At 50.8% G+C, this 22,359-nt stretch overlaps 2 protein-coding genes and 2 long non-coding RNA genes across 7 annotated transcripts in view; 2 read left to right on the forward strand and 2 right to left on the reverse strand.

Annotated features, from left to right (window-relative positions):
• LOC144312394 (uncharacterized) overlaps positions 1-3,393 on the forward strand; it is a 36,015-nt gene extending 32,622 nt beyond the window's left edge. The window contains exon 2 of the long non-coding RNA XR_013377851.1: positions 146-3,393. This is a non-coding gene — a long non-coding RNA (uncharacterized LOC144312394). The remainder of the gene's footprint in view (positions 1-145) is intronic.
• On the reverse strand, positions 278-10,631 carry DUSP13B (dual specificity phosphatase 13B). 3 transcript variants are annotated; one of them, XM_077895102.1, is made up of 6 exons: positions 10,513-10,631; positions 8,010-8,189; positions 6,905-6,999; positions 3,226-3,399; positions 1,540-1,760; positions 278-736 (listed from the first exon to the last, which is right to left on the reverse strand). In XM_077895102.1, the coding sequence occupies exons 1-6, from the start codon at positions 10,597-10,599 to the stop codon at positions 534-536; spliced, it is 960 nt and encodes a 319-aa protein (XP_077751228.1). In that variant the 5' UTR covers positions 10,600-10,631; the 3' UTR covers positions 278-533. The 3 variants fall into 3 exon arrangements, with proteins under 3 accessions (XP_077751228.1, XP_077751230.1, XP_077751229.1); XM_077895104.1 differs by lacking the exon at positions 10,513-10,631 and having other exon boundaries at positions 8,109-8,189; XM_077895103.1 differs by lacking the exons at positions 6,905-6,999; positions 8,010-8,189; positions 10,513-10,631 and adding an exon at positions 4,267-4,756.
• A 1,548-nt stretch (positions 10,632-12,179) lies between these two features.
• The window catches only part of LOC144312399 (uncharacterized), a 29,053-nt gene continuing 18,873 nt past the window's right edge, over positions 12,180-22,359 (reverse strand). The window contains exon 3 of the long non-coding RNA XR_013377859.1: positions 12,180-12,304. This is a non-coding gene — a long non-coding RNA (uncharacterized LOC144312399). The remainder of the gene's footprint in view (positions 12,305-22,359) is intronic.
• The window catches only part of SAMD8 (sterile alpha motif domain containing 8), a 50,266-nt gene continuing 43,044 nt past the window's right edge, over positions 15,138-22,359 (forward strand). Inside the window, exon 1 of one of the 2 annotated variants that reach the window (XM_077895098.1) lies at positions 15,138-15,281. In XM_077895098.1, coding sequence (XP_077751224.1) covers positions 15,141-15,281 — 141 coding nt within the window. In that variant the 5' untranslated portion in view covers positions 15,138-15,140. Of the gene's footprint in view, positions 15,315-22,359 lie in introns of both variants that reach the window. The other variant, XM_077895097.1, reaches the window with a different exon arrangement.

Genomic DNA, 22,359 nt, shown 5'->3' on the forward strand with positions numbered 1-22,359 from the left:
ATGACCTAGCTCTTGGGTGATGGTATGAGGGAGGACAAGGCGAGGAGAAGGCCAGCTGATTCTCAGCACTTGTCCCCTCTCTCCTCCCTTTTGTACCAGAGACCGATACCGCTAATTGATCCTCACTTGCCCTGTGTCTTCACAGAGACTTGACATGGACTCGGACTCTTTCTGCAGGCTGCTGTCATGCTGACTCAGAGCTGGCAAGCCTTCTGGCCCCTCACGACTATCATGGGAGTAAGACACCACTCCACAAACCACCAGAAGATCTCCTGTCTTCATCATGATGAACCTTTTATTATAGAGACAGACTGAACTCTCTTTTGTATAAAGAATCTCTGGATTGGGTCAGGGAAATCCACCTGCTAAAGGTCACCACTCAGTTCTCCCTGCTTCTGCCTCAGCTAAGCCCCCACCTGCTATTTATACCTCAAGGTCACTGGAAACAGCAGAGGCTGCTGTCCCCAGGGCCGGGCTGGTTGGGTTGGGCCATGCGGGCCAGAGGGGGTCAGGGCTCCCGGCTGCTCACCAAGTCAGAGCCGCCCCGTCTCCCGCCCCAGTCGGTTGTCCAGAACCTGGAGCTGCCGGAGGAAGCCCGAGTTGGGGCAGATATCACGGTGGGCCTGCACTGTCTGGATGGCCTCCACCAGTGTCATGTTCTCGCAGATCATGAGGAAAGCCAGGACAACTGTAGCGGAGCGGCTCACCCCCATAGCACAGTGTACCAGCACACGGCCTGTGGGAAGACCCAGTCTAGTGTCAGCTACCTGCCCTCGCCCTGACCACCCCACAGGGAATTGGGACTCCTCCTGGCCATCCTTCAGCCCACCTATCACAGGCAAAACTTGATGCCCAGAGCCCATCTCAGGAATGAGGGGGCCCGGAACCATGAAATGGCATTTGTTAGCATCTCCATATGATTCCATTCATGTAACCCTGGAGTAACCCATATCATCTCCATATGATTCCATTCATGTAACCCTGGAGTACTGACACTGTTCTCATGGTCAGATGGGGCAGCTGAGACCCAGAGAGGCAAAGGGACTGGCTCAAGGCCACCCAGCAAATTAGTGGCCCAGCTAAGGTTAACAATTGGGATTCCTTTCTCTGGGTCCAAGATGCTTCCTCTGGCATCCTCTGCGACTCTGCCAGGGTGGGAGGGGTACAGTATTTCTGGAGTCCCCTGGGCTTGTGGCACAGTATAGGGGGCGTTCACCTGCCTCCTTTCCCCCCAGTCCTGCACCTTCCCCTGTCCCTGCAGCCCTCTGCCAAGGCCACATCTTAGAAGGTCCTTACCTTCTGCCCCACACCACTTACTGAGGGATATGGTTACACAGACCACCACACCAGACCTTAGCTACGTCTGTGATTGCTGGTCCTTTGAAGGGGACGCTCACTAAATGGTAGTCGCTATTTGCTCTATGGGGTGGGAAGGTTGTTGAAGAGGATCGTAGCTCTGGACACCCGACCCACCAGTGCTACTGGAAAAAGTGTCCCAGATCCCACGTCCCCGCCCCAGTGCCTTCCCCAGCAGCTCACCTTGGGGAACACTGAGGGCAGTTCGGATGTATCGAGCAATGGGTAGAAAGTAGACACTGAGGTCAAAGAAGGGGTTGTCATCAGCCTCAATGCCATAGTACTCCAAGGGCATTCCACGGTAAAACTTGGCACCTGTGTCCACTTGAAATTTGCCTGCAGCCACATTCACAACATGGGTGATGCCCAGCTGGGTCAGCTTGCTCTTGTCCCGGGCTGTGTACCTGGAGGAAAGGCACGGGGAGCTGAGAGGTGGGGCAGGTCTCATGGGGTCACCTCTGGCTGGCCTGGAACTTATGGCTTTCCCTCCTTTGCCACTCCCCTCCAAGTGTGAGACTGGCAAGAATGAATAGGCCTCAGAGAAGAGGCTCCTCTAGTTGGAGTTCAAGACTCCTTTTCACTCAGACCACATGCATCAAAAGTCTTAAAAATATGCAAAACACATACATACTTTGCCTCAGCAAGTCTCCTTCTAGGAACTTAAAAAAAAAATTCAAATGTGCCCACAGACATTTATAAACCGGATCTAATGATATTCAAGATAGAATTGAAGGAAATTGGGAAAAAAAATCACTAAATATCTTATAATAGGAGACTGAGTATGGTATAGCTAAATGAAATACTATGCAACCCCTAAAATGTTTGCAGTTGCAGGTAAACAAGGAAAGGTGTCTGTGCTGTATTGAGAACCTATGAAAAATGTAGGATACAATACCGAACACGGTTTACAAATTTTTTCAAAAGATGTTATGCTTCCATTTTAAAAACTTAAAAAAAAAAGCTTTCTACATAAAGTAGATTATGAAATGAGACTAGAAGATACTGTTTTTGTTTAAAAAAATGTGAAAAGACATTTATGTTTGTATGCAGTTTTTAAAAATCAACAAGGATTTTATTACTGGTTTTCTGATGGGGGATAGCAAATTTGCCATACTGTTAACAAGATATTGGACCCTATTTTCTAAATATTATATTAAGGAAAATTTCTAAAATTCACATAAAATTGATCCATATGTTTCAAATTTGAGGAAAACTTTTGGAAAAATGACTCACAATTCTACTTTTTTAATAATTGCACACCCTAGAGAAACTTGTGTGGCTGTTCCATAGACTAATTCCTAGGATCACTGTTCATCATAGCCAAAAAGTGAAAACAACTCAGATGTCCATAATCAATGGAATGGATAAACTATAGTATATTTATACAAATGAATAGTATACAGCAGTGAAAAATGAGTGAGCTGCAGCTGCATAGAACATGGATGAATCTGAGCAAATTATTGAGCACAATATTGACTAAATGATCTAGACACAAAATGCACACAATATGATTCCATTCATGTAACTTCAAAAGACAGGCAAAACTAACAACATTGTTAGGTACGCAGATGTTAAAACTATAAAGAAAAGCAAGGAGATGATTATTTCAACATTTAGTAGTTCTCTACAGGGAAAGGGGTTATGTTGAGAAGGATCCAGTTACTTCTGGGGCATAAGTAATGTCCTGTCTCTTGACCTGGATGGTGAAACTGCTCATATGTGCTGTGTCTGCTTGTCTCATGTGTGTTCTCTTTCCACAGTTAAAACTAATCATAATATACAAGGATAGGAATGTTTGGAAAGAGATGGAGGACTCCGGGAGAAGCTCCCCTTCTGTTCCCTCCACCTCTCAATGTCGGTGGTACTTACGCATCTCCTAGGAAGAGGTTGGGCCAGACTTCATTGACGTGGCTCAGCATGGGAGCCCGACGGACCCACAGCAAGCGCTGGAGGTAGGCCAGTGTGGGCGGCTGGTACTGGGGTACCCGGGCTGCCCCGTGGATCTTGGGCCTCCGGAGGTCCTGCTTCTGCAGCGAGTCCATCCTGAAACAGAGTGGACACTGTGGTGGTTGGGGGCAGGATCCCCGCGGGTGGGTCCAGCTGCTGGGGAGGCCCAGGCATGGTGCAGCGCCCAGGTGCCAGTGGGATGCTACAGGAAAGGCCGCAGCTATTTTGGATGAGGTTATTAACCAGCTCAGCTGGGGCTGAGGCCTAGATCCTTTTCCCGGGGGAACAAGCGAATCAATCCCTTGTCACTGCTGTGGAGCTGGGAAGTTCTCCCCTGCCCTTTCCAAGGGCCCCGATGTTGGGAGCTTTGGCTAAGGGGCCCTTGGAGTACTCTGTCTGTAGCAACTAGTCAGCACAGAGCCCCCCTCTTGTCACTGGGCTTGAGACTTTGTAGGGATGGGGACCTCAGATGGCTGTGGCCCTCAGAGTGCACTTAGGAAGGCCCCCACGACCTGGCAGTTCATCTCAAGCTCCCTCCCCTGCTACTTCCAGGGCTGGTCCCCAGGTCCCTGTGCCCTCCCAGTTTCAGATGCTTGATGCCCAGAGCCCATCTCAGGAATGAGGGGGCCCGGAACCATGAAATGGCATTTGTTAGCATCTCCATATGAAGTAAGCTGATGCCTCTTAAGGGCCTGAGGCCTCCCTCGGGGCAGGTCCCTATTTCAGAAAGGAAGAACCTAAAGGTCAAGACAGATGTTTTAAGTGATGCCCAAAGCTGAATGGCTCATAGGGAGCAAGGCTGGGCTTTCAATCCAGCTGTGCTCCTTCGGTTCTCCCTCTAAGCCTTCCAGTTACCACCTCTGGGGACTCCAGAGAGTGGTCACTGGTCCATCTTGTCTCTACAGGGGAGCCTGGGATTGCTGACACACATCTACCTCTAGGCCCTGGGATTTGTCTCCTTACCCCCATGATTCAGGCCAGTGCTGCAGGTCAGACCTCACCCAGGTGGGGTGGGTTGTGTCAGGAGACAGCTGTCTGAGGGTATCCGGGACCCTGCAGAGCTGGGATGTCAGTGGCACCAGAATCTGCATCTGGTGCTGGGCTGGGAAGGAGTTCCTCTCTTGGCTCATTGTCCCTGGCCCCCTCAACCAGTAACTAGGGAAGGTACAAACTGGAAAGAACATCTTTTCTCTTTGGTAGGCAGCGGCAGGACCAGGAAGAGAAATGGGCACCCAGGAGGCCACCGGCTTGGCCAAGCTCACCCAGTGGGCAGCCGGCGGGCAGGGTGGAAGTGAAGACCCGGCTTTCCCCTTCATCCCCCACTGTGACCTGTCAAGGCAGGCTGAGTGGCCTGCCACCTACCTAGGGCATGACCTGGGGCTGGGAATGGGGGAGTGGGTACTGGGACAGGACACAGCACATGAACGGAACCTGCCCTGGCCAGGTTCCGCCCAGAACACAAACGCTGTGAAGTGGCTAGAATTCCAGGTCTTCTCCTTGGAGCTGGTGGGGGTGGGGTGTGAGAGCCACCCAGGCCGCTGTGGACTCAAGGGCAGTCCTTCCAAACCCCCAGGCCATCTTGGCTTGGCATCTCTTTGGGATGAAAGGCTCTTGGCCCTGGAACTCCCCGTGGACACGGGAGGCTACTTGAAGTAGTGGAAAGAGAACTTCAGAGGGAGGGAGGGAGGGCAGACAGCGTGGCCCTAACTCATTCTGTGGCTTCCAGCAAGTCTTTGCTCCTGGTGGGGGGGAGGGGGGGGGCTGGGGAGGTCTGACCTGAGAATGAGAGCAGTGGCTGGATTTGTGGTAACTACAGGGTAAGGAGCAGCGTAGTGTGTCGGGGTGAGGAAAGCCCCAGGCTTGTCCAACAGCCACGCTGGTCTGGAGCCAAAAGCTGGAGCTGAGTTAATGCAGGTGGTGGAAATGGAGCCCCGGGAAGCCAGGCGGGCCCACCGGCCTCTGAGCTTGGCGTGGGGTACGGCCGCCACCCTGTGGCCCGTGGGCACATTGCAGCCAGCCGTGCCGGGGCTGGGGAGCCAGGGTCTGGCTGGGACAGAGCTGGTCCCAGCCAGCTCCTGGGAAGAGGAGGAAACCGCCTGGGGGGCAGGGGGCAGGGGGCAGGGCTGCTAGGCCACAGTTTCAACCTCGGAGGGGCCTCAGGTCCACGTCTGGAGAACAGGGCGTTTTCTTTGGACTTAGGGGCACTGCTTGTCTGGTCCCACCTAGAGCCTCACACCTGATGCTCGCGGAGGTACCCCCACACCTGTCTGCTCTAGCCCATGCGGGGGAGCAGCCCCCTGCCCAAGGCCTCCTCCTTCAAGCTCCGGATGCACCCTGGTTTCTGCGGCCTGACTCCCCCCCCCCCCCCCATCTCCTGGGCCACCGGAGTGAAGCGTGGGCCTGACATTTGTTGGGCCGGGCCTGGCTCCTCCTCAGTCGCTCTGGCCCTCATGCTGCTGCCTTCCTGTGTCTCCCGAAGCCCAACAGCTGCTTCCGTAGGCCGCAGCGGCTCCGCTGTCGCGCTGCCGCTGTTTACAAGTTTGGGCACTTGTTCTGCGTCCCTCATCCTCTCCACGTGGCTCTCCGCAGCCTCTCCCAGGAGCTCAGGCTCCTCCGCGACCCTCCAACACCGCCCGCCCGCAGGCCTGCGGCCTCAGGCCAGGGCCCGGGCTCCTCCGGGCAAGGGGCAGCTGCTGTCCTCTCCTGCGCTGAAGCTCCAGAGGTCCCCCCTGGCCTTCCCTCCTACCCAGTCTCTCTGCTTCCCCCTCCTCCTCCCCGAGCAGCCCTGAAGGGACAGTGGCCACAGGACCTTTGAGGCCAGAGACCTCGGGACAGGACGAGTGAGGGGCCTGGGGGACTCGGGGCGGGGGCAGGTGGGCAGCCCGACGAGCAGCCGGTGGGGCTCCGCTGCCCTCAGCATGCGGGCCTTGGAGGAGGACGGGCGGGCAGAGTTCTCGGGGCTGGTATTTGTGTGGACTCCTCTGAGCCACTTTCTTCATGGCGCTGCTGTGAGAATTTCACAAGAAACTAAACATAAGGCCGTTCCACAGGGTCTGTCTTAGGGTAGATGCCCCCAAAATGGCACATCTTACTATTATTACCATTACTATTACTGTTACTCATATCCTTCCAAGCCTCAGCCATAACCTGTGGAGGGGAACCGCCCCACAGGACAGTGACGCTTAGTCGCTATCTCTCTGTTTCTTGAGGGTTCTTTCTCTGTCCAGCAATAGTAATTATATTCTCCACTTACTAAGGACGTACTATGTACCAGACAGAGCCAAACGCCTACATTTTCTCCCTGGATCCTCACAGTACCCTTAATGAAGCAGATAATATATTATCATCCCCATTTCACAGATGAGGAAACTGAGGCCCAGAGGGATTAAACAATATGTTCAGGGTCACACAGCCAATAAGCCTGGGATCCAGGATTCAAGACCACATCTTTCTGACTCGACTGTCTCTAACCCAGTCTGTCGTCCAATCTAACCCAATCCCTCCACACCACACAGAGGCCCAGGCGCCCTGGCCCTCATGACCCAGCATGCTCTGTGGCCACCAACCCCCGCCCCCCCCCGAAACAGGGGCATGCACCCACCTGTGGGGGTATATGGCCCAGGCTGTGGTCTTCTCTGACAGGCACTTTGTACTGCCGGCTTCCAGCTCCCGGTCTCTGCACACTTGATGCTGTTTCTATTTTTTGATTTGAGTTTAATTATAAAACATGATGTGCTGCTCCCCTCTTCTGGCCTCCCCCTGACACTCCCAACTCACCCACTGGTCCCTGGCATGGTCAGTGCCAAGCCCAGCCAGGCACCTGGCCTTGCTGGGAGGAGAGGCAGCCCGCAGGGGTCTGCTTGTGGTCTGTGCGGATGCATATGTTGATTGTGGGGCAGGGAGGAGGAGGAGGATCCCATAAGCCATTTTAAAAGCTCCCTTGGCCTTCAAGAGTGGTGCAAAGCATGGGCCGGAGGCTAGAGCTGGAAGGATCATCCATGGAGGAGGACAGAGAAGAGACTAGCCAAAGCCACACACAAACTGGCAGCAATGCCAACATTGGCGCCCAGGTCCAGGGGAGCTTAGTTGAGAGCTGAGAATTATAGGACTAGGATTCAGATCTAGAAGACTCGGGCTGAGGACAGTGTGGGTACAAAGGTATAGGTAAGGTTCAGAGCAGGCCTTTAGACCTGCCCTGGCTCCAGTCAGAGCTGCGTGTCCAGAAGCTCTGGACAGGTGCCAGGCTCCTCCCTCCCCCAGAAGGCATTCCTAGCCCAGACATCCCTGTCCCTTGAGGCCAGCAAGACCGTCTTTTAGGCACCTCCCAAGGCCGCTGTGGTCAGTTAGGGACCTTGGACTTGGGGCTGTTAAGAACCCCTCTTGCTCTCCAGAGACCCTCCTCATGCACTCATGTACTTTGGTGCTCTTCCCCACTCACACTCCCAGAGGACTGACACACACAGGCGTATGCACACCTGCAGCCATACCTACACGGGGTCTGAAGACTGAGCTCCTGGGAGCCAAGGCTCAGCCCCTGTTGGGGCTCCCTGAGCCCTGGGGAGAGTGGGTGGAGGCAGCTGTGGCCAAGGTCTATCATGGACACTTAGAATCCCCTCCTGTGCTCCTCCCATCCTCACACCTCGGGGTCCTCGGAGTCCCTGGCTGAGGGGCTTTAGGGACTGGCCGAGAAGGCAGCCCGTTCCCACCTGTGGGAACCGAAGACAGTAGCCGGCAGGGAGTGCAGGCAGCAGGAGGAAGCAGACGGAGTAGCAGGCTCTAGGGCGAACCGCACGCTGGGTTCTTACCATCCTCTTGGTGTCCACCGGGGCCAGAGCTTCCAGCAGCACCAGCAGGGCCAGTGCCGTGGCGGGGAGGAAGGACCAGCTCTGGGGGAGAGATGAGCTCCCTGTTATGGGCTGGCAAACCAAGGCCCAGGTCAGCTGGGACTTGTCAGGGCAGGGGCAAGAACTGCCACCTGAACCTGCCTCTGCCTTGAACCCTCTGGGGAAGGTCAATTGGGTATTGGTGCTGAGAGGTAAGGCAGGTTTGGGGCCCAGGGCTTATGGAAAGAATTGGCCTCTGCCCACGGCCCCCTCATCCTTCAGAGTCCCCAGGGCTGCTGTGTATGGCCACATGGGCGGCACACTGCATAACTCCTGGGGGCTCCGGTCACATAGGCTGCTTGGTGGATGGCACCTCCAGGAATTGTGCAATGCTGTAAGCCCGACCGATTTCTCCCAAGCCAGTTGCCTGATGGGAAAGATGCTGAGGCCGGAGGTCAGGGTATTTAAGCGCTCCAGGCCAAGGAAGTGGGGCAACTGGGCATCATCAGAGATCTGCTGTTCTACTTGGTTCCTAAAACCTGTTTAGAGGAGAGAGCAGGACGGGACCATGCCACTCCTGTCTCCCTCTCGGCTCCCCATACCCGCAGAGCTCCCCACAAGTTTTCCACCCAGCCCAGCCCTCGGCCTAATCCCCAACCCAGCTATAACCGTGATTTTCTTCCAGTGCACTCACCCCTGAACTCTAAACCCAGCTCTACTTCTTGCCCTAATCCCCATCCCCAAGGCGCTCACCCTCCAGAGAGCATCAAGAAGGGGTCTGAGTTACTAAAGTGCTCCCCCTTGGTGGCCTGGCTGTGGGGGGTGGCCAGCCCCCACCAAAACCAGCTTTTGGTGGGGTCTGGGCAGTGGGGAATTCAATCCACACCCTGGGAGGCTCCTGGCGGGAGACAGCTGCCACTTTCCCAACTCTCCAGTGAGCCTAGGCCAGTCACCCACCCCTGGCTTTCAGACCCTGGAGGCCGGTGGGTGGTGGGCACACCCCCTAGTCTCTGAGGATAGATGAGGGAAGGAGGAGCATGGGTGGGAGCCGGAGGTGGGCTAGGGGCCGTGGAAAGCAGCTCTGGGCTTACCCCCACACACCCCCACACCCCACATCCCCGAGCTAATGGTCCTCAAGGGGGAGGTGAATGTGAGGAAGGCAGGCTGGTGGAGACAGGCAGGAAGAGACCCAGCCTGGGCGCGGTAGGAGAAGAGCAGTGGACACTGCAGCTCCCTCACGATGCTGGTACCTGCACAGCCACTTGACCACAGGAAGCAACACCCTGTCTCCTCCCAGCTGAGCTGGAGGAAAACACAGGGCTGTTGCCAAAGAAACTGAAGCAGCACTTGGTGGCCATTTGTGGTCTGGAAGCCCGAGAAGCAGGGTTTTTGCTGGGGGAGCCCAACTCCTCCTAGTAGGCAGCTGGGGACACTGGGGCCTCCAGCAGGAATGGGGAGGCCTCGGGGGGAGGTATTAAGGATTTGTTCCTTAAGGGACAAATGTACACAGAGCAGCAGGGCAGGGGTACATGGGAGCAGAAAGGAGCTGGATTGACTTCAGGAAGACCTCTATGTCCTCCAGGGATCTCTAGACCTGGGGCGGGGGGGGGGGGGCAGGTTAGGGTGGTGCGCCTTCTGCGCATCTCTGAGATGGGACCACTGACCCGAGGGAGGGGGCCGAGGAGGGGGAGGTAGGGAGTGGGGGGCAGGGTCCAAGGCAGAGAATGGAATGGCGTGATGACAGGAGAACCATGCATCGGGCTGAGCTCCTGTGAGGAGGCTGTGGCTGGTAGCAGGAGCCCCCCCAATCTCCTTCCACATCATGAGAAGGGTGAGGCAGGGCTGACCTGAAAACAACCTAGCCGAGAGTGACAGCTCAAGCCACACTTTCCCTGCAGAGCTGCAGTTGGGGGTCTGGACCTGAGGGGAGGGTGTGCAGAGGCCTGGGAAGGTCAGACAGCCCGCAGGTGTCAGGACTGGCTGTGCTACTGCTTGGCAGGGTTCGGGTGAGCCCGCACAGGTTTCTGGCCAAGGAAGCAGGGCAGGGCCGTGTCACGACCAGGTAAGAAGGTCTCACCTCTTCCATTTTCTGCTTTCTACCCTTTAACTCCCTGGCCTTTCCATCCTTTGGGGGGTGGGGTGGGGCTGAAGAATATGGATGGGCCAGGGAGAGGGGGTCCTTCTGGAAGGTTGCCTCAACCAGGCCCTGATGAGGCCTTGAGTTGGCAAGTGAGCCCAGCAGCTTGAGGAGGGAGCCAGGCCCCCTTTTCAATCCTCACTCCTGGCCACACAAAACCCTGACAACCCACCTCCAGACTAGTCCCGTTCCACATCCCCTGCCAGCCCTCACTGGCCTTCCCCTCCCCATGCCCTGCCCAGCCCTCACCTGGCCCCTCAGCTCCGGCCTGCACCCCGCAGCTGCTGGTCCAGCTGGCAGAGCTGGTGGAGGAAGCCTCGGTTGGGGAAGACCCATCGGTGTTGCCTCACGGTGATCACTGCCTGGCGCAGGGACAGCTGCTGGTGCAGCATGAGATAGGCCAAGACCAGTGTGGCAGAGCGGCTCACCCCTACCACACAGTGCACCAGGACCTTGGCTGAGGAAGACATCCAGGTGAAAGACCCTTTCCCACCTGTTGGTACCCAGGGGTGGAGGTAGGGACCCAAGTGCCTTTCCCTATTCTGCCTTGGGTAGAACTCTGAATCCTGGGCAAGCTGTTCAGCCTTTACCGGTCTCAGTTTCCTGATCTGTCAAATGGGTATACCAACACCTCTTTAACCTACTCTTAAGGTAGGGTGCAAATTCCTCAATGTGGCTTACAAGACCCTCAATGGGCTGGCCCCTGCTGACCCTACAGCTTCATCTCAGGCTGCCTCACCCTGACCTTTAGCCCGAGGAACCCTGGGTCACTTTCAGTTCCTTAAAGCTTTCCTGGTCTCTGGCCTCCAGCCTTAGCACATGCTATTGCAACCACCTATAAAAAGTCTCCTGCTCTTGGTCTGACTAATGTCTATTACTCATCTGTCAGGTTTCAGCTAAGACATGGTTTCCTTGTACAGTCTTTCCTGACCACTCATGGTATCACTTGAATCACAGAGCAGCTAATCTTTTTTGCATATGGCCTAGTGAATACTGTTGTTAGAGGGTAGGCCCCTCATTTGCCAGGTCCTCTGGATTGAGCACCCTTGTCCTGCTCCCGTTCTCCTCTATCTTTTGAAATTTACCCATTCATATGAAGAGTACTCATAATTTTGACTGTCTTTCCACAAAACATATAGTGGCAAGCTCCATGAAAGCAGGGACCCTGCCTTGTCTGAGTGTGGATTCAGTATCTAGCCCAGTGCCTAGCACCGAAAAGGTAATAAACAGCTGGTAAATGAATGGATGATGAACAAATGAATGTCAAAGCACTCTGAATGTTAAAAAGTGCTGGGACCCATAGTCTTGTCTTTCCTGTCACATAGGTGAGAAACTAAAGTCCAGAGAGGGACACTGGCTAACCCAGGGTCAGGACACAAGGGGCACGGCTCTCACCCATGATGAACGCAAAGCAGGGACTCTAGCTCTGCCAGGCTGCTTCGTTATACCCTTAGTAGTAGAAGTTTTTTGGTTTTGTTTTCCATTTGAAAATGCTTTGTGGGAAACCAGACATCTAGTTACTAAATGGTAATTTCTCAAGGCTGAATGATGGAGAGAAAGAACTGTTTTTGCTGTTTGGGAGGCTTGGCTTCTTCCAGTCCCAGGACTGCTCCTAACTCATGACACGACCTTGTAGTCTAGGCCTCCACTTTCCTGTCTGTGAAGCAACAAGGTTGGATAAATCGCTGCTGAAGCACTGAATTTTTTAAAACCGGAAGGCTTTTTAAAAACTAGAGATGGGAGGGCACTGGTATTTGAGGGGAAACTGGGCATTGCCCCCATGAGTGAGAAGGAGGGGATATGGGTTCAGACCCAAGTCCTACCCCCAGGTGTGCTGAGGGCACGGTGGATGAAGTCGGCTGCTGAGGAGAAGTAGGCACTGATGTCGAAATTGGGGAGGTCGTGGGCTGGTACCCCCAGGTAGCTCACGCTGCTGCCGTAGAAGTCAGGGCCGCCCTGACAGTAGAGTCCCCCATGGGCTGCGTTCAGCACGTGGGTAATGCCCAGCTTCCATAGCTCAAAGCGGTTATTTGCCGTGGCCCTAGGAAGGGGAGGAATAGGGCTGGGTGCTGGCTGAGCCGTGGGGTCCAGGAAGGAGGTTTTTGTCTCGTCCTCTGCTTCAGAGGGACAGAGCCATAAAGGTCCACAGGGAGCCACAGGAACCCAGTAGGCCCCACCCTCAGAGCTTTCCTGTAGAAGAGTTGGTGGTAAAGGGAGTTATCTTTAGACCCTCTTCGCTTCCTGAGGCTATCTGCTCCTGCCTTGGCCAAGACAGGAAGGAAAGAATTGCTTCAGCCCTGGAATCCAGCTGCCCCTCCTTTCCTGCCTCATGCCTTCCCACCCACATCTGGCCTCTACTGGCCATGACCACATACCTGCTTCTAGTTTGCGAATGTTTAATGGTGACACCTTCCCTGATTCACCTTTCTCACCCACTCTGTGCCCAGAGGAGGGAGGCTGGGACCAGGGAGGGGAGCTCCCTGTCCATCCCATGTCATACCTGAGAGTACCATATCCCAGACTCGCCCTTTGTCCTGGATAAAGCCCAAGACGCCACGATCCTCTGGGTGCACCACCCATCCAGGCTGGCAAAAGCCCTGCCTCCTGGTGATCACACCTGATCACTGCACTGTCCCCAGCACACCAGAGATCCTGCAGGAAGTCCCTGGCCCTGGGATGTGCAGAGCACAACTATTTCTCCCAGTCCCACCCTGTTCCCATCTCTGGAAAGAACCCAAGAACTGTCTCTCCTTGTCCCCTTCCCCACACCCCTTTGACCAGCTACCACTCACGCATCTCCTATGTAAAGGTTGGGCCAAACTTCGTCCACGTGGCTGCAAGAAACCTTCCCTGCCCTCAGGAGCTCCTCCAGTTCCAGAACGCTGGGGCAAGGTGTGGCTTTGGCATCTCCCCTCAGCTCTGGGACTGAGGCTTCAGCCATGGGCCAGCCCACCCACTCCTCTGATTCTGCGGGTCACTCCTTTCTGCGTCTCCAGTGTCATTTCTCCTTCCCGGAGATTGGCAGGGACAGGTGGGGTAGGAGCAAGTGACTCAGCAGGTCACAGAGGCCTCCAGAAAGAATAGGACATTTCTCTCCCCAAGTCACCCCCCAACCCCAAACTCCGTGACGACACAGAATTGGTCATATCTCTGCAAGTTACTTTACCTTTCTACCTCAGTTTCTTCATTTGTAAAGTAAGGATAATTACACTGACCTCAAAGAATTATGAGGATTAAGTGAAACAAAGGATGTTCTGGGTCTAACATGATGGATGCCTAAGAAACGTTTGTTCAACTAATAGGCTTAGGGCCCTGAGTTAGGCTATCTAGTTCTTTTTTTTTTTTTAATATGTTATTTATTTATTCATGAGAGACAGAGAGAAAGAGGGAAAGAGACAGGCAGAGACAGAAGTAGAGGGAGAAGCAGGCTCCATGCAGGGAGCCCGACATGGGACTCAATCCCAGGTCTCCAGGATCACACCCTGAGGCAAAGGGAGATGTTCAACCATTGAGCCATTCAGACGTCCCTAGGCTATTGAGTTGTTAGGACTGAGCTACAATGGAGATCCAGGGTGGAGAGGGGGTGGATGATTCCAACAATGAATGATAAAAAGCTCTGCAGCTCTGGATGAGCCACAAACTGGGTGGGAGCCGTGCCTCTGGATTATGTGGCTGGGACGGAGGAGTTTCCTGCATTGTAGCGTCAGAGAAATGTAGAGAGGAGGCAAGGAAGACCTCATCTCAAGGGTGCCCACGGAGTTTGTGGGGGAAGGCTTGAATAGTGGTTCAATAATGAAAACAGCTGATTTCTCAAAAGAGAAGGCTGAAATGGGCCATTGTCTATCGAAGTGGGGAGAAGGGAAGTGAATGTTGCCCTACTTTCTGAAAAGCCAGAAAACTGTCGAGAGAAACATTTTTGGGGTGGGGAGGGAGATTGCTCTGCTTCTAAGGCCTTTTGTCCCCACAACAGACACCGAGAAAGGTCTTTATCTGACCTGTCAGAGCCAGTTACCGGCACAGGAGGGAAGATGACTTGCCTGCTCTCTGGTACTTTGCAAAGGCCCTGATGGGATGCAAGGTGTACGAGCTGCAGAGGGAAGGCTCCCAGCTGCTCCTGGTCCGGAGTCCAGCTTGAGGGTAAAGGATACACCAGGGGATCCCGTGGGGAATGTAGGGCCTCCTGTCTATCCTGGGACCCGTCTCCACCCCCATCAGAGCCAATGAAGCCTGCTCTGCACTTGATGGGGAAGCAGGTCAAGGAGGGCTTGGAGCCCAGGTCGCAGGTGGTTTTGGATTTGGTTTATGCCAATCCTAGGGCTGGTTGGGGACTTTCCAATAGTGGGAGTGAGAAAAGAGCACAGGTTCCGAAGTACGAATACGGACTCTGGGACGTGTTAACTGCGGTACGTCCGGCAGGTGTCTCGGCCCTCCTGTGTTAGAATACCCTGCAGATGTGGCACAAGGATTAAGTGAGAGAGATGTTCATACAGGATTTGAAGGAAGCACCGTCGGACAGTGGAGGAACAAGGAACGTAACAATGATCGTTGGATGCTGGCTCTTGCAGAGAGGCTGGCTCCCTCCAAAGGAACCGGGCACCGCCTCCCGCCCGCGAGCCTCCCTACCCAGTCCTACGCGCCGCCTCCGCCTGCACCCGCCCCTGTGCGCTCGCTCCCGGGCGGTGGGCCCGGCGCATGCGCTCTCGCGCCGCCTCGCTGCGGCTTTCCTCCGCTCGCGGGTCTCGAATGCGGCGACCCTTCCGGTTTGGGCCCCGCCCCGCCCCGTAGGGCTCCGCCCCTCGGCCGCGCGGCCCCGCCTCCCGAAGCAGTTCCGGTTCGGCTTCGGGCGGCCGCGGGCGCGGCGGAGACCGGCCGAGGCGATGCCCGCGCGCAGCCGCCACCGCCCCCGCCTGCACCCCGGCTCGCCTCCCCGGGCTCCGCCTCCGCAGCTCGAGGCGCTGCACTCCGGCGAGGCCCGGAGGGCCCGGGACTCCGACGGCGGCTCGGACGCCGACTCGGAGGTGGGTCGGGGGAGCCCGGCTGGGACCGCGGAGGTGAGCGGAAGCCGCGCCCGAGGCGAGGGGGAGTTGGGGAGGCGCCCGCCGCCGGGGATGTGTCGGGAGGCAGCGGCGGAGCCGGGTGCGGAGGGCGGGGACGGCTGAGGCCGCCTGGAGGGTCGGCCCCAGAACGGAGCCTGCGGGAAGCGGGGGCTGTGGGGCCGAGGGCCCGAGGGGGGCGAGCGCGGAGGGACAGGTGGCTCCGAAGGGGCGAGGGCTCGGAGGGTCGGGGGAGCCGGGGAGGGGGCGAGGCCGACCCCGGGGTGCCGCGGGACTGCGGGGCGGGAGGAAGGGATGCTCGGGGATTTGGGGGGGAGGGGGCGGAGCAGCCGGGACCGGGGGGGGGGGGCCACGCCGGAGGAGGACTTAGGTGTGATTGGGGGTCGTCCGGCCTACAAAAGAGGGCCAGAAAAAGAGAAATCGGGTCAGAAAAAAGAAAAAGGAGCCCTTGGGGAATCTAACGTCGGGCTTTGGCGTTTTCACAGGTGTCTGCGAAACCACCAGCAGAGATCACGAGGGTAATAGGCTCGGAGTATGGGGTCCTCTCGTTTGTGGACGGTGGATCCTTTTAAGAACCTGGGGTTGGTGTCGAGCACTGATTTGCTGAAACGCCTGGCGGGGCGTGGGGGGGGGCGGGGGGGGAGTAGTAAAAAGGAAGGGATGTTCGGGAAAGAGTGAAAGGACTGATTCTGACCATCAAGACGTGGTTTAGTTTTCTCACAGCCACAGAGCGTGGGTTTTTCTCTTTGTGTTTTTTCCACCACCACCTCCCTCCCCAGGTTTCCTGGAAATCCCAGGCAAATTTAGATCTTTAACAAAAGATGAACGCGCTATCTTTAAATATGAAACCTTAAAACAAGACCTCGGGCTCTTAGGTTTTACAGGTACTGGGGTATGGACTGGTGCCGCCGCTTTGACAGCTTGACACATATATATTTACTGCAGGTTAAAAACGTGGTTCAGGGCAGGTGTCTGGGTTAAAAGGATTCATACAACTACGGTTGACCCTTGAGCAACGGGGTTGGAAGCGTGCAGTCCTAATCCCCTATAACTGTTGACTCTCCAGAAACTTAGCTATCAGCCTGTTGACCAAGAGCCTTACCGATAACATAAACCGTTGATTAACGCATTTTTGTGTGTTAACAGCGTATCATATGTTGCATTCTCATAATAAAGTAAGCGAAAGCAAATAAAATGTCAAGGAAATCATATGGAAGAGAAAATAAATTGACAGGACGGCACTGTAAATACAGTAAGGACTGAAAAAAATCTGCATATAAGTGGACCTGTTCCATTCAAACCCCGTTGCTCAAGGGTCTGCTGTATATGTGAAATCACCACAGGCTAGGTGTACCACCTCTTTTTCTCACCCATAACTCCAGGACTGAAGCCTCTTGTGAATTGGGGGCGCTTTGGACGAGTTTGCAGGACCAATATGAATGCAATTTTGCATATATTGTGTGAATAATATTTTTAGTAGAGTGATGTAGAAAAATAAGAATAGGGAATGCTTATAGTTGGCAGTAAACAGACCTGGGATAGATGGGTACACAGATGCTTTTTATAGAAGACATAGTGCCGGAACAATAATTGTGCCAGAAAAATGATGACTGGAATACTTAAGTTCACTTTAGTAAAAATAAGTTAATTTCCTTTTGTATTATTGTTAAATAGTAACGTGACTTCACGCAGTCTTTAGCTATGTTTGTTAAGATTACTTTTACAATTTTTTGTTTGTATGTTTTGCAAATTTGTTGGCTATTTCAAAACAAACTTTTACTTTTTAAAATATTTATTTATTCATGAGAGACACACAGAGAGAGGCAGAGACACAGGCAGAAGGAGAAGCAGGCTCCCTGCAGGGAGCCTGATGTGGGACTGGATCCCAGGATCCTGGGATCATGCCCTGAGCCAAAGGCAGACGCTCAACCACTGAGCCACCCAGGTGCCCCCAAAACAAACTTTTAATCGAGTGTTTCTTCTCTAAACAGATACCTACTGTTTAATCTTTATGCAGTGAAAATGTACTGACTGCAAAATTGTGTAAATTAGTTTATGTGTATAGACTCTCATATCTTCAGATGCTCGGTGGACTAGTAATTATTTCTTCAAAAGAGAGATGAGTTCTCTTTGCTTTAACTGTTGTCAGAAGATTAACTCTGCTTTCTTTAACTTAATACAAATGATCTTTAGTTGGAAGTTACATAGTATTACTATTGTTTCTGTTTCTGTTTACCCGCACCAGATTGAGATTCTCTAAAGACCTTGTCTTCATACTTAGCTCTGAATAGAAGTCTCAGCCTTTAAAAATTTATGGAATTGAACTGAAATAGAACTCGCTGTTCAGGTTACATCATAATATTACTATGAAATTAAATAAACCATTAAAAGGAGTTGTACGGTTAATGTATTAGCATGCCTAATAGTTAGTTTTGTTTCCCTTTGACAGTTCTCACAGTCACTTAGTTGTAAAGAAAATCAGTTTTATGGTAGAGCAGTTTCCCTGAGAAGAAATGCCAGCATGACCACAATGGCAGCACATGTAGATATACTTAGATAAATCAGTTTTGATTTCAGTAGTACTCTCTCCATTCTCTAAATACTCTAATTCACATTGCACAACTACTTGTAAACATTCTTATTTTGTTAAGCACTGAATCCTCACTGCTTTTTCAAAACTTTGCCATAACTGATTTAGAGACATTTTCATGGCTTTTCTGAGAATTGAAATTTTAACATTGTTTCTGAGAAATTGTATCACAGATGTTTTAATGAATAATATTGTTATTTTATCTTAATAAGAATGGCCATATTGGGCACCTGGGTGGTTCAGTCCGTTAAACATCTGCCTTCGGCTGAGGTCATGATCCCAGGTCCCAGGATTGAATCCCACCTCAGGCTCCCTGCTAAGCAAGGAATTGGCTTCTCCCTCTCCTTCTGCCCCTTCCCCCTGCTTGTTTTTTCTCTCTCTCACTCTATCAAATAAAATCTTTATTATTTTTTTAAGATTTTATTTATTTATTCATGAGAAACAGAGAGCGAGAGAGAGAGGCAGAGACACAGGCAGAGAGAGAAGCAGGCTCTGTGCATGGAGCCTGATTTGGGACTCAGTCCTGGGTCTCCAGGATCACACCCTGGGCTGAAGGTGGTGCTAAACTGCTGAGCCACCCAGGCTTCCCTCAAATAAAATCTTAAAAAAAAAAAAAAAAAAAAATTACCATCTTAATTAGATATTCATTGAAAATTCATACATTCAGGCCTAATGTAATATATGGTGTTAATAGTGTGAATCTAACATGGCCATTAGTCATGACAGTGATTCTTTTTAGATCTTACTGTCTTCTTAGCTTTGAGAAATCATCAAAGCTTTGAGAAGTTATAAAAAAATTGGAGAGCACTGACCAGGCACGTTTGGAGAACAATTCGGTGTTTTTGTGCTGCCTCTTGTCACTGGTTGGTAATTTGTCATATGAGTATGGAATATGGATTTGTGACAGACTTGTGGTGTGAATATTCCTCCCCCATAGGCACAACACCATCGTCACTGGATCTTAAGCCTGACCTTCTAGCTAACTCTAGATTTCATGCCTTCATATTGAAATGTTTTTTATATCACTACACACTGGGTCCTCCCATTATTAGTAAAATCACTTCAATACAGAGTATAACATGAATCTATTTTGGCTCTTGCTTAGGATAGTAGAAAGTAGGAAAACTTGGTTGCAATAGTTTCATCACAGTGTTTCACCACAGAATAGTTTTTTGACATATGTACCTCAAAAGAGTGTTGTGAAGTCAGTGACCTATATTTATATTTGTCTGAAATTTTTATTGTGGGTATAGTTTTTTTTTTTTTTTTTTAAGACTTTATTTATTCATGAGAGAGAGAGAGAGGCAGAAGGAGAAGCAGGCTCCATGCAGGGAGCCCCATATGGGACTCGATCCTCAAGAGAGGCAGTAATGTATTATCTTGACCCTTTGTTCTCCTGACAGGTAAGAGATTCTAGGAGAAGATGAGAACCATGAATTCTAGTTTTGGGTCTTCTTGTAAATTAAACTGTATCACTGAGTTATTGAAAATGCTTTCAAATTGGTTTTAGTTTGGAACTTTGAGACTAAATTAAATCAATGTCAGTTTCATAAATATTGTCATGAAAGTCAAAAATTGCCAAAATCATAGATTAAATTTGGGGTCCAAGTCCAGCATATTTTTACAGTAATGTGATGTATTTTGAAATCTTGAGCCAGTTTCTCATTTTCCATTATGTTGATTTGATTTGGAGGTGTAGCATATTTAAAAATAAAAAGATTTTACTAATAAGTATGTCAAATCACTAACCTTTCTCAATATCATTTTAGTGGTTAGAATAAGAATTAATTTTATATGCTTTATTAATTTTATATGCTTCTTTGCTGGTGCCCTATTTTTTTTATTATTATTATTGGCATGGAGCCAGAACAAGAATCCTTCATTAAACTTAACTGCTAAATTTTCATCATTTCACCATTTTCATCAAAAGGAAAAGCTTTTACTGTAACTGAGTTTTAAGTGGACAGTGTTATCTATTAGATGCTTACTCATTGAGCTCAGATGGTTCTTTTTTTTTTTTAATTTTTTTTAAATTTATTTATGATAGTCACAGAGAGAGAGAGAGAGGCAGAGACACAGGCAGAGGGAGAAGCAGGCTCCATGCACCGGGAGCCCGACGTGGGATTCGATCCCGGGTCTCCAGGATCGCGCCCTGGGCCAAAGGCAGGCACCAAACCACTGTGCCACCCAGGGATCCCAGCTCAGATGGTTCTGAATGTGGTATAGAATTAGGTGCAACCTGCTAGTGGAAGTCTTAAAGGCAAATTTGGAGCAGCAAAAAATATCTAAGAACTGAAGTACAGCCTTTCTTCAAATGTGCTGCCCCAAACTCTTACTGTTTAGAAGTAGAACATAACTAAACAGTGGAGAATCACTATTGGAGTTTCAAAAATAGATGGTAGAAATTGGTTCAGGGTCTTTGTAACTGTAATTATAGATTTCATAGATTCTACAGAAGATTTCATTGTTTCTTGGAAACAATGCTCTAATTATTAAGAAAAGTAAAATAGTTTTTGATAAACATAAAGAGAAAATAATAGTGTAGTTTTGTGTTTGCTCCTTGGAAAGATTTTAATTTAGGATTAAAAAAAATAAAGGGCAGCCCCGGTGGCACAGCGGTTTAGCGCCACCTGCAGCCCAGGGCGTGATCCTGGAGACCCCGGATCGAGTCTCATGTCAGGCTCTCTGCATGGAGCCTGCTTCTCCCTCTGCCTGTGACTCTGCTTCTCTCTCTCTCTCTCTCTGCATCTCTATGAATAAGTAAATAAAATCTTTTAAAAATATATAAATAAATAAATAAAATAAAAATGAGGGCAGCCTCGGTGGCACAGCGGTTTAGCGCCGCCTGCAGCCCGGAGTTTGATCCTGGGGACCCTGGATCAAGTACCATGTCAGGATCCCTGCATGGAGCCTACTTCTCCCTGTGCCTCTGCCTCTCTCTCTCTTTCTCTCTCTGTGTCTCTATGAATAAATAAATAAAATCTTTTTAAAAATTAAAAAAAAATGAGATTAGGAAAAACAGCTGCGTAGTCTTGAATACTACAGACTACAGAGCTAAAAGCCCAAAGTAAACTTTGTCCTCTGCATTATAGTTTAGGCTTTTTACTTTGATGAAAATTAAATTTTATGCCCTGGTTTATGGATCTACAAACGGGTATAATTTGTCTCTATTGTGTGCATGATAAGTAAGCTTTATTGGTGAAATTAGACTTAAGCTTATTTTAGTGTGAGCTCAACTATAATGTATGATTGCCTTAAGGGGAATTTATTAACATTAACTTTATATAATAATAAAAAATCTATTCCCTCTTTTTTTCCTCTTGGGATATGCATATTATATTTTAGGGGTTTTTTTTCTTTTTTTTCTTCTTTTTAAAGATTTATTTAGGGGCAGCCTGGGTGGCTCAGCAGTTTAGCGCCGCCTTCACCACACGGTGTGGCCCTGGAGACCCAGGATCAAGTCCCATGTCAGTCTCCCTGTATGGAGCCTGCTTCTCCCTCTGCCTGTGTCTCTGCCTCTCTCTCTGTCTCTCATGAATAAATATATAAATCTTTTTTTAAAAAAGATCAGAGGGAGAATCTATGCAGGGAGCCTGATGTGGGACTCGAATCCCAGACTGTGGGATCACACCCTGAGCCTAAGGCAGATGCTCAATTGCTGAGCCACCCAGGTGTCCCATATTTTAAATTTTATACATCACTTGGAAATTATAATTTTTAAAAATTTTACTGTAGGGGTGCCTGGGTCGCTCAGTCGGTTGGGCTACTGACTTTAGCTCAGGTCATGATTTCAGGGTCCTGGAATAGGGCTCTGCATTGCGCTGCATGCTCACAGTGAGGAGTCTGCTTGTCCCTCTGCCCCTTTTCCTACTTGTGCTCTTTTCCCTCCCCCTCTCTCTCTCTCTCTCAAATAAATAAATAAAAATCTTTAATAAATAAATAAAAATTTTAACAGCATACCAAATCAGTAATAACTTTCAAAAATAGCACAAATGAATCAAGTTTCATCACTTGTTCTAAATTCCTTAAGAGACATTTTATTTTATTTTATTTTTTATTTTTTATTTTTTTATTTTTTTATTTATTCATGGTAGTCACACAGAGAGAGAAAGAGAGGCAGAGACAGGCAGAGGGAGAAGCAGGCTCCATGCACCGGGAGCCCGACGTGGGATTCGATCCCGGGTCTCCAGGATCGCGCCCTGGGCCAAAGGCAGGCGCCAAACCACTGCGCCACCCAGGGATCCCAAGAGACATTTTAATGTATAGTTTTTAAAGAAGACAATTACTTCCGGCTATACTTGTATTTTAGAGTATACACAATCAAGTGAAACTGCCAGAAAAATCCAGCATATTTAAATCACTGTCACTATATGAACCTAGAACTGGTTCTATGAAATGTATGAAAGTAAAGTTTTCATTTTAGTGATATATCTTTTGTGAGTTTTTTAGGTT

The sequence above is a fragment of the Canis aureus genome, chromosome 4, assembly GCF_053574225.1.
Source record: "Canis aureus isolate CA01 chromosome 4, VMU_Caureus_v.1.0, whole genome shotgun sequence".
Classification (NCBI taxonomy): Eukaryota; Metazoa; Chordata; class Mammalia; order Carnivora; family Canidae; genus Canis; species Canis aureus.